Raw genomic sequence first — 16,378 nt, 5'->3', positions numbered from 1 at the left:
TACAGTCACATCTTTACAGATTGACATAATATACATAGTTTGCACAGCTACTTTCTTGATGTAAAGGCGTCAATGTACTGCCAACACATTATAATCATAGATAATATAGTATATACATGTACAGTATATTATACATAGATAGTTTATATAATTATATTATACAATTTTATATTATGGTATTATAATGCCATAAACAACACGAAACCCCGCCTCTACGTGGCAGCACGTCGCTGCAACTCAACAATGACCACTGGTGTAAGGATAGTAGAACGAGAGCTATGTCACGTGACTTCTGCTCCAACGTGTTGTCGATGTGTCCGGCAACATGCAGAGTTCGTACAGTGGAGTTAATCAAACAATATTGTCGTTTGAAGAGCTGACAATTAGTCTGCGGGATTGTGCGACCACTGAGGACCAAGCACCCGAACATGTTAGCCAAACACTCAGGCTTTTCACTGATAAACTGTCCGAATCCTCCAGGTTGGTACCCGGTACATCCTCAGAATGTGTAACCACAACAAGCCAAACGGTTTTTACTTTAATTTTTTATACTTACTGAATAATTGTGCTTGCGTGAACAGGAGTAGCGTTAAACGATGCAAGGAGCGCTGTTTGGAGGAGGCTGTGCAGCTGCTGAGGCAGATCTCGGAGGCGCAGCTTCACACTTTAGAGGAGAGCCGCCTGCTTCTGCTCGTCAGACTCGTCATCTCCATGCAGCTGCAGGTGGTCAACATCTCAATAGCCTTTCGGAAAGTGGACCAGGTCAGCCCTTAGCCTACAGCACTATATAATGCTTTAGAATAACTAAAAACAGAATCACAGTCAAACTTTATATTCCCTTGACAGATGTTGCATCATTTGGCAGTGGTGGACCACCCGTTGGTTTTTAGAGAAACCCGTGACTGTTTGCACTCCATAGTCAACGCTGACCAGGTACTCATGACAGCTCTCACTAAGCTTTTGCTTGTCTTATATTTGCTTAATGGCGCAGATAAGTTTACCCTTCTATATTCCTTTTCAGATGTTGTCTTTTGAGGATCTGCAGACAGGTTGGTGCTGGCTAAAAACAATGTTTAATTAATTTTACGTGCAAGCTTTTTAACAATTTATATATTTAAACCTTTTTGTAGCCTGTATGTTTCTGGAAGAGAGCACGGTTGGTCGTGAGGTGTGGCGAGAGTCACACCTGTCCTTGCTGACCAAAGTGTCCGAGTTGTTCCCTGTTGTGTTGCGGCATGAATCCCTCGGAGACGGACCGCTGTGTTACATTGCTGTCAAGGTACACTACATGAAGAATCGTTCGGTTGCATTGCATTCATCCTGGACCCACTGTGCGCTCTTTCTCACTGACCTGACAACTGTGATTCCTGCAGGTGTGTTTGCAAATATTTCAGCTGTTGTCTAGTGAAGTGACTCCACTAGTGTGGGACAAGGAGCCTGGGGGCCAGACAGTGCAGAAGATCCTGCAGGCTCTGATGGACATCATACTTGGACAGGTTTCTTATTAACTCATTATTTCAGACTGAGTGACTTATTCAAAAAAGACATCTGTCTTTTTTATTTTTTTAACAGTCAGTTTGTCCCTGTTGCAGTGCAGCAACAGGGACACTCGTCTTTTGGCAGGCACTGCTGTGGCCATGCTGATCAACACAGCGCTGGAGTGCGGGGCTGGAGAGGCCGCTGCCTGGAATCTGCTCCACGTCTCTCACCAAGGCAGGCACCAACACTGCTGAGCAAATAGCTCTTGTACGATATCAGCAAGAAAAAGGAGCAGAACTGTACTTTATACCACACATTCTACAAGTGAGTGTGAATGCCTTTAGGCCCCTGACAAAGTAGCTGTTATTTCTGTTCATTTTCAGAGCCCTGGCTGCTGACTGTTGGTGCCCTCCAGGTGCACTGCAGCACTACAGGGAGGGACGGTGTGGGCAGGCTGGCTGTGAGCAGGGGCCTCCTGACCTGCTGTCGACCTCACTTCCTGCTCAGTTCACAGCCGGATGCCACAGAAGTATATCTCATGTCAAAAAATATGTTTTCCTTTTTCTTTTTTTCTTTTTTGCTGGCTTTTATATAACTAAATCCATCCGTTCCTTTTTTCCAGATGTGCTTACTCCTGAGTGGTTTGTTTCCTATGGTCTATGCTCTGTGTGAGGAGAAGCTGGACTGTCACTACATTTCCTTTGAAGGTGACTGACAGCGTCCAAGTTGCTGTATTTGTGCACTCGACTGGCGACCCTCATCTGTTCAAATGTGACATGTTTTTGTAGTTTTAACGCTGTGGCTGAAGAGAGTGAGAGAATGCCTGGCTGAGATCTGGGAGATGACGGGCGTTCGCCTTCTGCCTGATGACAGCAGCCTGCAGCGAGAGCTCCTTCACATTATCTGGACCAATGCAGAAAGCCCAGTGAGTTGAAATAGAAGACATCAACAACATCGTATTACTGGAAACAATTATAAAACCTTAAAGTGGCTACGAGGAACTTATAAATATCTTTAAAACAAGACCATCAGTGCAAAGGAAGCACTTTTTATATAGTTTTTATTAATGCCTTTGGTCTGGTCGCACACCCAATCCGATTTTCGGCATGCGCATGCAGGCTCTATGGTCACATATATTAGTCGCAGATTTCAGTGTAGCGCAACAACGCGATTTGAGTAGCCTATCCCTCCAGGTAAATGGGGGAGCCTTGTTCGGGATAGTTATTTGTTGTCATAATGGCTGATAACGGGGCAGAACCATTAAAGAAAAAAATAAAACAACTAAAAGCTAAAAGGGAGAGTGATAGATGGGCGGGAGGAGGACGTTGCCAAGCAACGTGTAAACAATTTAACGGGAGTGAACTAGTCCTGCAGTGTAAAGTTTACTTTGCTTCATCATCAGATGACCATTATTCATCTGAAATAGTCATTATTTACAACAATATTAACACATTACCTCATCGTAATCCATACTGCCGTCTTTCGTTCGTTCGCTTTCTGTGAGGGCACGGAATCTTTCAGCTCTGTGAGAGTGGTTAGTGACACTGCATCAACTCATTGCAATCAGGTGTGTGTGGCACTGACTGGCATTAGTTGATGCAGTGTCACTCACTACTCTCACGGAGCCGAAAAGATTCCGTGCCCTCACACCTTCAACACGGACATGCACTATATATTGCGTCCTAATCATTTGACACTCGCACCGGCCGGCACGCGCTAGAAAACAGCTTTACGACAGCAGGCATCGTAAAAATACTACCGCTTTTGTCCAAAGAGGCCGCCAACCGCCAAAGTTCCTCGTAGCCCCTTTAAAGTAAAAAGTCATAATATGACTGCTGAGAATTTTAGTTTGACATTATTCTAATCTGACCTTGAACCATTACTGAACCATTTTCCCCCATTAAACAGTTTTGTTTCTGTTGTCCCAAATTGCCCAAATATACCTCTTAAAATAGCTGTTCATGAGCTGTATATAGTTCTGTTCATAAGCCAAGTTATTTCCCAACATTAATAAATACGTCAGGACCATCTACAGCAACAGTCGTATTCTGAAATGTTCCTCCTAGAATTCAGGGACAGACCTTGTCACATAGTGGGCCATGTCTTAATTAAAAGACAGATTTCTGTACGGTTTGTTCAGTGACATCTGTCTCTCTGTGCATTGGCAGGTGGAAGGTGTGTCAGACCTGGTGCGCGGTGCATTCTGTCTCCTGCTTGAGCTCTACGAGATGGACTGTGAGCACTTTAGTGACACAAAGAAGACTCTTTATTTTACCTTGCTTCGACGGTCAATCAAGCTACCTTGGGAAGCCAAGGCCAAATATCATCGCCTCTGTGCCTTACTGCCCTACCTGGGCACTGACACGGTGAGGGTTTTGGTTATTACAAGGCAAGGCAAGGCTAGTTTATTTATATAGCACATTTCAGACACAAGGCTATTCAAAGTGCTTTACATGGGCATAAAATACATCAAGATTAGACATTAGAAATTGCATTTAAGAGATAGTAAAAACAAAGAAGATACATCAAGATTCAAGATTAGACAGCGATGTAGAATGGCTGCAATGAAAATTACGAGACTGACTATATTTATTTTCTAAATAGCCTATTTAAATTAATTACTGTTTCATAGTTTCAAACTAGTCAAAAACAATTGGGGAATCTGTATTCAAAAAACCCAAAAAGAATGTATTTCGAGGCAAACTTCGCCTAAATTAAACATCATGTAGGCCGATCATATCCTGACTGTTCGGACTGAGGTCTCTTTCCCCAAATTCAAGTGTAGATGAGAGTTGGCAAATACATACCAGTTGACACAATATACAGTGTTTATTTATGTTACAATGTAGGCAGTAGGATGGCTTTGACACACGTTTTTTCTTCAATGCATCAGGTGCTGGATCGGTATGCTGAAATCCCCAGTCATCTCCTGAAGTGCTTGTCGACCAATCACCTGTCCCCCTGTGCGTCGGAGCTCTACAGGCGTCTGATCCAGCAGCAGAGGAGAGAGCTGCGTGGCGACGACTCATCAGAAAAGTCTGAGCTGGATCTGGGCCGCGTGTGGGCGAGTCGTTGGCGTCCCTTCCTTCACCAGGCGCTCACGTCCGATGTGACTCTCCTACAGAACAACAGCTCCATGTACCTGCTGCCCTGCACCTTTCAAGTCTTCCCCTCCGCCGTGGAGCCCCTGCTGGCCTCTCTGGACCCGTTCGCGCCCGGCCACCTCCACGCCTGGGCATGCATCCTGAGCTCCTATCGAGCCGTAACCGCATGCTCTCCCTGGGCCCTGCAGGGCAGCTCGACCCTGGGAACACTCCGGCTAGCTCTGGGATCGGCCAAAGACAAAGTCCGCATCGCCGCTCTCAACCTCTTGTGCTGCAGCCCAAAGACCAGGGACATCCCCACCTCGGAGGAGATGTCCATAATGAGGACGTTCATTCCTCAGAACCTAAACTGCGAGTCGGCGCCTTTTCGCCAACACTTTCAGGCGGCTGTGAAGAAGTTTCTGGTTCATATCAGAGACGGCTGCTTGGCGCACATCAGAGTACAGAAGGGCAAAAAGAAAGGAGATGCCACTGCCCAATCAGAGAGGGCGGATGATGAACTGGGGCAGGGTGTAGGTGAGATATAACACACACATCATAACGGTTTTACTGTACATTCTTTTGTCCATTGATTTATCCTACTATTTGGTGTATTTGGTGGTTCATTTAGACTGTATATCTATACAGAATGTTTCAAAGGTCTACAATACATACCTACATTACATGTATTGCAGACTTTGTGGCAGTGACTAAAATTTGCTCTAAAGTCATTAAAGCAAAATAAGACATCCCCTATACCGTAATTTAATTTTCACTAAAATACTGATTCACGGCAACAGTCTAAAGAATCAAAACACGATAAGGCCACTTGGCATTCAGCCTAACATTACTTGCCTTTATTTGTAATTTAAAGTTTTGTCTTTTCCTATTTCCTATCCATCACAACCATGCAGCGTTTGTGGAATGGTTGAATCAACTTCCATACAGTTGTCTGGCACCAGACCACAGTTACCAGAGGAAGAAGACGGCGTTGCTCTTGTTGTCTGCGGTGCTGGAGACCTGCACTGACACGTGGAGCCCGGACAAAAAGAAGGGACAGCCTCCAGGTCAGTTTGGATAACCAGTGATCAGAGAAAACAGTCCAAAACAAATGTATCTATTTACCAATATATCATTCTAGTATGTATATGCATAATTCCTCTCAAATGTTAACTTTTTCCTTTCCATAGCTTTATTTGAATTTTAATGAGCTTCATGAAATATTTTTTTGCAGCCAACATGGGCTCTCTTATTCACTTTGCCAGACAGAGAGGACAGTGGGATTTCACCTGCAGGACCAAACAGCTGGTCCTTATTAGCTGCTTACAAGATTCTACAAATGAGGTTGCGCTGCCTTCACGTGCTTTGTGTTTCTTTTATAAAGTTAAAAACTGCGGTTGAAGTTAGAATATTTAGTAGAATAAAAACAATAAGAAAAAAAATTATTATTTATTTTTCATTGACAGATTCGAGAGCTCTCAGCTGGGCTGTTGTTGAGATTTTTCCCGCCCAACTTTCCGGATGACATCGCCGTGGTTCTGCTTACGCAAACCAAACAGCTCCTGTGCAGTCCCCGTGTGCAGGAGGCTCAGATGGGAGCGCTGATGACGAAGGTCCTCCTTCAGAAGTAAGCTCTCGGTCTCCTTCAGCATAATGCCGTGCTGTGTACATGACGGATCAGCAGCTGTCACCTGTTTTTATTTGTAGGTCACGAGACCGGGCCGAGGACTGCAGGCTCAACAGCAGTGTGGCTGTCTGCAGTGGAAGTGACCCCGCCGCCTCTTGCATGGTCAGATTCCTGGTGAAGGAGCTGGAGGAACATTATCTGACGGCCAAAGCTGACATGATGCTTGCCGCCAGAACCAAGCCCATACATGGTGAAACTGCGTGGTGTAATACTCACTCAGACATCTTCCTTAATCGTTGGTAGTTCTTTAAATTCCAGCCATGACTCATTTTCCAGGTGTTCTGAGCGCCCTTCAGAGGTGTGTGCTTGAGGCACCCGGCAGTGTCTGTGACACACTGGACCACAGTCTGACCACGGAGGTGCTAATGCTGCTGGAGAATATCTCTTTGCTGCTGCTCGGGGTTCTGTACGGAGACCTGGACGTCTGTGCCACTCAAAAGGGTAATCTGCAGAAACAAGTGATTTGCAGATGAAGTACATTACATTATGTATGACTATTATGACTCCGCTCTTTTCTTTTCTTGGTTAGATGCCCCTCCTTCTTTTTGCGAGATGGGAAACGCCATCAGCTCTCTGATAGCTCAAGCGTCAGGCGGTGGCGAGGGGGACGGAGAGGAGTGTGTGCTTCTATCCGAGGAGCACAGTCTCGTCCTAACCTGTTGTTGGGTCTCGCTCAAGGTAAAAAACAGAACCAGATGCACTGGATCTCTCAGGAAGATTGGGGGGAAATCCTGACATTTTATTTGACTCCACTTGTGTTTTTCTTAATAGGAAATAGGAATCTTTTTAGGTTGTCTGGTGGAGAAAATTCTGTCAGAATCCAAACCCAGCAAGAGTCTTCTAATGAAAGAGGATCTAACGAGAGCATCAAAAGTGTTCAAGAATATTTTTCTGAAATGCCGTCACTCGGTGCGTCACGTTTTAGAAATCCATTAAGAGGTGTTACAGCTGCTGTCCAATTCATGTCAATTGTTCTTCTCTGAAAATCCTATTTCTCTTCACCAGGGGGCGGTAGAGGGATGCGGTATTGGTTTCACCAAGTTCAGTTCCTCTCTATTGGGCAGCAGTGATCCAGAGCTCAGGGATATCCCGACCCACATCCTGAAACAAGTAAGTGGTGCCTCATGCTTGTGTGTAATATTAATAAATAGAGATGCCGGATTTTTATCTCACTTATATATGTCCCTTCCTGTCTCTTTCCAGAGCTTGCAGGTGGTGCAGTCCCCTCGTTCTACGTCCGTCACCCGGCGGGCTGCAGGGTTGCCCATGCTCATCCTGTGTGTTCTGTCGGCAGCGGAGGCCAATAAAGCGAGAGCCCTGCTAGCCCACAGTATGCAAACTTTACTGGAGACAGCCAACACCCCTCTACCTGAGAACTGGGACCAAACACTGGACCTGCCACAGGTTTACACACACAGCAACAACAATGAGGATGATACTAGTGTTTGACCGACATGGTCAGCTTATAGCCTGACCTGTCTTTTCACTTGCAGGTATGTGCGGTTCACACCCTGCAGGCTATGGTGCGTGGTTCAGGTCTTGGGGTAGCTCTGCTTCAGTTTGCTCCTGCTGTAGCCATCTTGTCGCTCACTCTGCTCAGTTCTCCCTGCTGGGCCATGAGGAACGCTGCTCTGCAACTTTACAGTAAGACACAGACCCATTTACAACTTTTCTTTACAGTCTGTCCAAGTTGTTTGGCTTTAATTAATACCCCAGGCGCTACGGTAATCAAACCCTGTTTGTTTCCAGGTTCTCTGTGCTCACGGATGCTTGGCCAGAAGCCCAGCAGCAATGAGGGAGCCTCTGCCCAGCATGGCTTGTCCCCCCTGGCCTTCTTCTTCCACTACCCTGCGCTCCAGCCCTTCCTCCTGGGCGAGCTGAGGGGGGCAGCACACGACCTCCAGGGTCCAGCTACTGAGGCCAAGCTGCACCTCCAACCCTCACTCTTCCCTGTCCTCACTCTGTTAGCCCAACTCCAGCCTGGTGTGCAAGACTCAACAGAGTGAATACTGTTTACTTATTACTAAGTGTATTCAATGCAATACTTAAATGTTGAATTATTGCTTCGAAAGGTTAGCATTGCATACTGTATTTATACAAAGCAGTTGGGAAGAATTCAGTTTTTTCTTTTTTTTCTTCTCCAGAGCCTTGTCAGAATTCCTGCCTCCTTTACTCCAGCTGTCTGCCAGTCCTATTTACAGTGTGAGAGTGATGGCCTCCAAGGCTTTGGTTGCCATGACTCCCCCCTCAGAGTACAGGAACATCCTCATCAAACTGACTGCTCAACTGCCCGGCCCGCTGCAGCGTTGCTGTCACAACCGGCTCCACGGACAGCTGCTGCAGATCAAAGCTATCGTAGACAGAGGTATCTGCACGGACAGGTGAGACCTTTAATAGAGCTGTTTGTTCATTCATCAGACATCACAATGAAGTTACATTTCAAATCCTGCTGTGTTTTTCGGCCCCCAGTGCAGCTTCAGCTGAACTGCGTGAGGTGCTGAGCAGGGTGGAGGGCTCGCTGTGGCTGGTGACCGGAGCTCAGCGCTGCCCCCTAGTGAGAGCAGCCTACCTTGGGGTGGCTGACTCACTGAGAGGATTCTGCTGTGCAACCTACCTGTCAAAGCTCGGTGACACACTGGTGCGTGACCTCCAAACACCTCAAAAGCAACTTCAGGTGGGCAAATCACACGCTGACGTTTTAGCCTTTAATTGATTGTTATAGAAGTGAAATTAGTCTCACACGGCGTTCCCTTTTAAATTGAATCCAAAATAATATTGAATATGTCTCATATTTAAATTTTTGGTGGGCTTTTAATTTGAAACTATACATCAGAATGTCTTGAAACTTCCTGGGTGGCAATATGAGGCGAAATACGTGTACTTTAACCCTGAAGTTATATTAGTGTGTGGAAACAGGGCATTGTTCAAAATTAAAAATTTCAATAAAAAAATATTAGCATAAGATGACATTTGTAAATTATTTTATTTTGATACCAGTTCTGAAACGCTATTACCGTAATGGCTAGTATATACAGGTACAGCAAAACACTGGGTCGCTGGCTTTACTGTTGTTCTCGACATGTCAGCTGGCTTGACTGCAGTTCCATGGCCTGCTCACTAGCGCCTTCCCCAAGTAGGCCTACTTTTATGCAAAGCTTCCTGGATGATCCATCAAATATTATTTCTAATGCTTTATCTTTGTCATCTCCACAGGTTGGATTGTCATCCTTCCATCGACAGTCCATCCACTTTCTTTGTGCAGATCCAAAGTGGGCATGTCAAATCTGGGATAGCTTCTCGGCACTGAGCCCTGACCTGAGGCTATCATTGGTCACGTGGGCGGTGGATGGGCTGTGTTCGCCACAGACCAGCTTAAAAGAGGTGATCCACAAGGTGTTGCAGGTGAGACAAGGCTTTCGCAAGAAGAAAAACAAAGCGTTCCAAAAAAAACAGCTCTCATTATAACTAGATTCTTATGGCACAATGGGAGGAAGTTGGCTGAAATCCTACTGAGAAAGGGTGTGAGTCTACAAGCTATTATGTGGTTTAATCAAGGAAACTTGAGGACAATCTGTTTTTTTTATTACTCGATCAAATCTGTAGCAAGTTACATTATCTTGACCACCCACCTGTGGCTTCTGATGTACATCCTGTAAAGTGTTTGATTGACTCTCTTTACAATAAGATTGATAGTTTGTCCAAAGGCATTGGGTAAAGATCGGGAATACTGTTCAGTTGGCCTTGTTTCTATTCCACTTATTTTGTTTGACTAGAGGACCTTGTTGTTATGTAGCTTATTTAGTTTTACTATGCTAATGATGAATGTAATGTTATTTGTATAAGTGTAAACCTTCAGAAATAACACTTGCTTGTAATAAGGGAAACAGGTTATGGGATTATTATTTAAAATAGGAAAACTGGTTCTGTGAACATAAATTATCAACAAGGTGTTTTGGATTGTATATATATTTGAAATGATGGCAACTCCTGAAATAGTATCCATTGTTCCATACATTAGAGTGTGATAATAAAAGAAATAAAAAAATAATCAAGATTGTTTTCCCAAATGAATAGGATTTATGGGATGTGTGTGTGTGTGTGTGTGTGTGGGTATACCTGGTTGACGGTGTAGTGCTCTCCTTCTCCAGTCAAACCTGAAGGAGGCGTTGTTGAGCCAAAGTGTGGAGTACCGTAGGACCTACCTCGCAGCCGTGGTAGCTGTAATGGCCAGATGTGATTCTGTTACACCCCAACATCTTCCTCCGTCTGCCCCCCTGGAGGAGCCAGTTCTGTCTGACTGTCTGGATTTGTTACTTGGGGACCTGGAGGACCAGCGAGGAGGTCCAGAGTTTCTTTCCCAGGCTTTGTATGCTGCTAGTCTGCTGCTTTCCAAGTGGTCAGACTCCAGGTTTGACATGTTTTACTGACCTTAAAAATAATACAAATGCAGTATAGAGTCACATACTGGAACCCTTCGACTTAAAATCCTGACTTTGTGCTCATCTTTGTGCAAATCAGTCTAAAGATATCCGCAGTCCAGCGCTGGTGTGGGGTCCTGGAATACCAACGGTCCCCAGACGCCCCTGAAGTGCTCAGGACTGCATGTGCTGATGCTCTGTGCGTCGCTGCAGTTCCACTAATGAACCACGGCCTGAGAGCACGCAGCACTCTGCCTGCCGTCTGGATCAGGTATAAAGGAAGTCAAAATGTATCTGTCAATCAAGTGATGACACTCGGATGAGCAGAAATGACAAATGTTGAATCTTTACGATTTTAGGTTGATCAACACGGGCCTGTACTTGCTGCAGGACCAGGATCAGCTGGTGAGGATGAAAGCGGCATCTTTTACCTCCATGCTGCACCACACCAGACGAGGCGAATCGCAGCAGAGGAGCGTCTACCTCATGCAGGTCAACCAGGCTCTGCCGCTCCTGCTGGACCTACTGCTGGAGGAATGCTGGGATACTCCTGGAACCTTGGAGGTGCTGCTGTGTCATCTGCCTCAGCCTGACCTCAGATCAGTGCTGAGAGAGGCCTCGGATACAGGGTGTGTTTCATCAGTGAATCAATAACCATGTTAAAAAAAAAAATGTAAAGAGCAACCTTGATCAAGTATGGCTTAAATGTTTTTTATTGCTCTCTATTTCAGGTGTTCCAGTCTGTATGAGCAGGACGAGGCCAATGTGTTTGCAGAGCCCTCTGTGATGTCGGCACATGTGTTGCCTTACCTCCTGCAGATGGCCGACAAATGCTCCGAATCCTCTGCTCTGGCCCGGAGCCTGAGTGTATGGGCAGAGGAGAGTGCTGCACAGGTGCTGGACAGCCTTGCGGTCTGCAAAGAGCTGCAGCCAGGTACTACATGAGCCAGTCATTCTGAGTATTATACCCCTTAGATCAGGGGTGTCCAAACTACGGCCCGCGGGCCAACTGCGGCCCGCTTTTTATTGGCCCGCGGCCGATTTTAAAAATATAATGCAATATGGCCCTTTGCATTTCTTAGTTAACCCACTTGTGCAGGGGTGTCAAAACTGATTGATTGGCCCTTGGCACATTTTAAAAATATAATGTAATATGGCCCTTTTAATTTTTAAATAATCTAAATGCACTCATTATATTACAGAGAAATAGGTCCCATAAAAGAAAAAGAGCACCAAGGCCATCCCAGAGGACCCTGCATAATATTTTAATTTAAATTAATATTACTATGGAAAATCCATGTGTCCTTCTCCAATAGCTTCTAATTCATCTGACACAGTGTTTACATTTTTTTTCATACTAAATTTTTCAGCTTTAGCCTCTTAATTTCCCTCTCAAAGTGCACCAGATTCATGCATTTCACTTTAAAAACTTAAAAAAATCTCCCGGGGGGGCATACCCCCGGACCCCCCTTGGAGGGGCAGGATCTCGGCTGGCTACTATTTTCACCAAGCTGGACATTAGACGTAAAAGCAGAAAACACTGGGTCTATCGATGGCATTTAACAAGAGGGGGATGTATCTTTTTAATGTACAAGCAAAGTGTTGCCGTGAAGAAGGATTACAATTTACGAAGACACTATGAAACTAAACATCAGAGCAGCTACATGTCCTGATAAATGTGTTATTTTTGCAAAGTGGCCCGGCCCTTCGTAAATTTTTCTGTATGTGGCCCTCAGTGAAAAAAGTTTGGACACCCCTGCCTTAGATAGTCAAATTAGTGTGTAGAGGCGTTTTTTTTAACGGGTCTTTAAATACGATAAAAATAGGTGATTGCCCACTTTCACAGTTTCTGATTGCCAGCACACAATGTGGTGCGTCATGTTTGACATCACGACGTTGGTGATGTCACGAATGCCCTTTGAAAACAGTGTAGTAAAGAGCAGAAAGCAGCATGGAATCCATGAGGCGGTGGCCAATGTTACTTTGTCATATCTTGTACTTTCGTACCTCTTTCAAATTGTAGAATGTAAAGCATGACATCGCTGTTGCATGCTGAACCCACAAACAATAATATGTGTTCCTCAGTTGCTGGCGTCGATGCCCATGTTATTGCACAAATTATCATCCTGGTGTAATGTTCACATTGATGCCAATAAATACCTGGGTCTAATGCAGAGTCAATTGACTGCCAATTCACACTCTATAAAAAAGCCAGATGTAAGCGGGTTTAAGTGTTTTTTTGCCAGTGTGAAAGGGGCTTAGGAGTGTTTTTGGTACATGCATGCATGTCATGTCTCAACATTTCTGTGACACAATGTGCTGATTTCGGCTCGCTCTTTCTCTCTAGTTGAGTCATTGACCCCGGCCTGGCTTGCTCTCCTCATGGACTCCCGTTTCCACAGCACCCTGTCTGGCCTGTTTGCCAGGGCCACCTTTCTTCTGCGGTTGCTGCAAACATCTGATGATGTACAACACCTATGTGATCCGTCAGCCCTCCACTCGTGTTTACAGGGAGTTTGTAGTCTTTTCAGTCAGAACGGTGTTCACTTTCCTCCCACTTTAACAGCTGCTATGGAGAGCTATGGAGAGCTGCCGCTATGACCGGCTCTTTCTGTACACTCAATAAGCAAAGACTTGTGGATATTTCAGGAATCCTTGTGACATTTCCATGTGCAGTCTTGAATGAGTATTGCAACTGCTGATGCCACAGTACACCAGCACCTGGCAGGCTGACAGAGTTATGTGAGAGCCCAGCGGCTTCTGTCAGCCGTATCCATTTTCGTGTTACCTACACAGAGAAGAGAGCCAATGGGCATCAGGGGCTATGTACACATGACGAGGACAGTTTAGCAAAACAGGAGCTTCTCTCTACAGGGCCTATTTTTTCTATTTATTTTTCTACTATAAATACATACAATATAATACATTTTCTTTAGAATAAAGCTTTTTAATGCAGGAATAGCCTCATGATCACCATCACCCCAAGCAATGTGCTTCTTACTTCCATAGAAGTTTTCCCTGTCCTATGTTTTTAAAATTGTTTGTTTTCCATTTCTCAGCAAGCATCAGCAGTAGCAAGGGGTCAGACCCAGGCAGTGATGTAATGCAAAAGCATCAGGGGTAATTGGCTCCTTGGTGCCCAGCAGGGGAACACAGTGTATGGTTTAATGGTCCATTAGAGGCCTTCTGCCTGGATGATAAGTGTCCATTTTCCAACCACACGAGGGCTGAAGATGATTGACTGGATCAGATCGAGAGCAGGCAGTCGCTCGGCAACGGACCGCACTCTACAGCAGTCTTACATCATCAGATAGCCCACTGCTTTTGTTTGAGATGGGAGGCTCTCAGTATTAGACAAACACTGACTGAAAGAAAAAAGTGTTGTACTTACATGAAAGTGTTTGTGCAAGCTACGTTAGGCTTTTCATTTAACTTACATGGAGTTTGTTTTTTATTGTTTAGTCCTCACAACTTGAGATATGGTGTTTGTCAGAGGGTGATTAAATTCTCAGACTAGACGGCATCCAAACAACCAATTTATCAACATGTGACTGTAAGCAAGCAGAGTTTTACTGTTTGACATACCTCCTTAAATAGATAAGGTGCCTCTATTCAAGCAAAGGTTTCCATTGTGTATGGATGAAGCTTTGTGTGTGTGAGTATCTATGCAACAGAAATGACATTAAAGTATAAATGATTCAGACACATACGCCTCAAAGAAGGTTTGTTCCTGTTATGTTTTTGATGCAGAACATAATGTCATCATGATAGATAATAAAATAAATAAAGGTGCAAGGATAAAAACTCTGACAACATGTTTGGACAAACCTTGAATGATATTATCAAGACTTCTACCAAGGTTACATTATGCCACATGTAATGACACCAACATTATGCGTTCATTTCTGTTACAGACTCTATGGGAGTAACCTGACAAAGACCAAGACAAAAACAGTTAGTTCTGTTTCATATTTTCGTGAATAATTTAAACTTCAAAGGTCATGCCCCTATTTTGAAACACTAATGGGGCCTTGAACTTTGCTGTACTTCAAGACAAATGAAAATGTGTTAATATTCCAGAACAAATTGTATCATTGTAGTGAATCTGTCAGAACAATGTGTGCTATACTGTGTCTTCTGCCTCAACCTTGGAGACAAAGTTGGACTTTAAAAGTAAGATTGGAAATTCCCTGAAGAAAATTACCATCTGGCTTAATAAAAAGCCTTTGCTGCCATGACTGACATAACTGAGTCTCTTGGCTCTCGGCCTGCCTGCTGCATAGTCAATGATTAACTTTGGCAACAGGGAACAAGGCCAAGTAGGTGCAATCACACTCACTGGTTGTGTGTATGCATGTATGTAAACATATGCAGACGTGTGTGTACCATTTGGAGCGTGAATTAGTTTTTCCACGTTCAAATCAGAAGTTGCAGACGGATTCCAGGAGTCAAATGTTTTGTATTGCACAAATGGAAATATATCCATTCCATCTAATGTGAAATATTGTGAGATTGTAGTTCTGCTAAAAATAAATGTTGGTCTCTCCTATTATCAGGGCTACATTAGTATCATTTTCCAAAGCTTTTGAGGGCTTGAAATCCCCAGTACAGAATATTGCAGACAAAGGGCACTGTTACATTCCCTGCAAGCATTGCTCACTTGAAGCAGTGGAGACTGTCAAAAAGCAATAATGTGAAGCCTGTGTGGGCATGGCAACATGCAGGTTTTTGCTATGAGTGATTTTACATTTTTTAAACAATAATTCGATTATTTTGAATATATTAAGATAATCCCAAAATATCTAACAGATTTGAGCTGTGGCTTCCACTCCTGACAGAAAGTCTCAAACGAAACATTTTATTGACATATTGACCAAATCTGACTTCAGTGAATCACTCCACATCACCTCAGCTTAAGTGGTCATGGAGGTCCATTTCTGAAAGGTAATTTGTGATAACAACGAAAATGGCCATACAAATTCAAAATCATCATGTAGCCTACTTAATCAAAACTAAGAGGAAAACATCTTGGCTTGTAGAGTAAGATTTATGAAATAGTAAATTTTTACAATGGGATAGTCAAATTTACGATTTTAAATAAATTATTAGATAATCCTCAGCAATTTTACTTGATCACTTGACATCAGCTCAGTTCAAGTGATAGAATTCAGTTTGTGCTATGAAAAGAAACGAAGTTTGCGATTTTACAATAAATGAATAAATCAAAATAAATAACTTCTGCACAAATACCTCGAGTATTTTTATTTTCAGTTTAATGATTTGAATCCCAGGTATTTTATGGTGGAAATAGGCTTCAATATATTTGCTGGCCAAGTCCCAAATGTTTTCCCCCTTTTCATCGTGTTGTGACCGTTGTGACTTGAGAGTTCACCATGTGCATGCCGGGAGAGTATGCACCATAGATAGTAGCCTATAATAAATAAATCTGCACCCATTTTGTAAACCTGACCTGAACGAGCAGAGTGTGAAGGAAGGGACAGATGCTGTGTGTTTGCTTTAGTAATTGCCCGAAAAACACGGTGAGCAATAGAAAAACGGCTTATTGAACAGGGAGTGTGTCGCGCAGTGGCTGCCCTCTCTACGGGTCAGGCTTCACGGGGACAAATAGGCCTACTATTGGCAGCTGTCCTTTGTCAGCCTCTGGAGAATCCTCTTCTGACCGAACGGGGGAAAACATTACACTCAGGCAG

At 44.1% G+C, this 16,378-nt stretch overlaps 1 protein-coding gene across 1 annotated transcript; it reads left to right on the top strand.

Moving 5' to 3' along the window:
• The first annotated feature begins 323 nt into the window (after positions 1 to 323).
• Positions 324 to 14,372, top strand: LOC307261361 (tRNA (32-2'-O)-methyltransferase regulator THADA). The gene is made up of 31 exons (XM_080041884.1): positions 324 to 480; positions 582 to 762; positions 847 to 933; positions 1,022 to 1,049; positions 1,131 to 1,279; positions 1,374 to 1,496; positions 1,593 to 1,713; positions 1,863 to 2,008; positions 2,102 to 2,186; positions 2,268 to 2,404; positions 3,648 to 3,845; positions 4,373 to 5,099; positions 5,477 to 5,629; positions 5,797 to 5,906; positions 6,029 to 6,189; positions 6,270 to 6,439; positions 6,526 to 6,690; positions 6,779 to 6,927; positions 7,021 to 7,158; positions 7,255 to 7,359; positions 7,453 to 7,653; positions 7,743 to 7,893; positions 7,999 to 8,251; positions 8,394 to 8,630; positions 8,719 to 8,923; positions 9,463 to 9,651; positions 10,398 to 10,657; positions 10,768 to 10,938; positions 11,027 to 11,296; positions 11,399 to 11,601; positions 13,015 to 14,372. The coding sequence occupies exons 1-31, from the start codon at positions 326 to 328 to the stop codon at positions 13,266 to 13,268; spliced, it is 5,682 nt and encodes a 1,893-aa protein (XP_079898010.1). The 5' UTR covers positions 324 to 325; the 3' UTR covers positions 13,269 to 14,372.
• The last annotated feature ends 2,006 nt before the right edge of the window (positions 14,373 to 16,378 follow it).

Source organism: Ammodytes marinus, assembly GCF_949987685.1.
Source record: "Ammodytes marinus genome assembly, chromosome: 2".
Lineage (NCBI taxonomy): Eukaryota > Metazoa > Chordata > Actinopteri > Uranoscopiformes > Ammodytidae > Ammodytes > Ammodytes marinus.
Note: the sequence above shows the minus strand (reverse complement) of the source record. Positions and strands in the feature narration are given on the sequence as shown.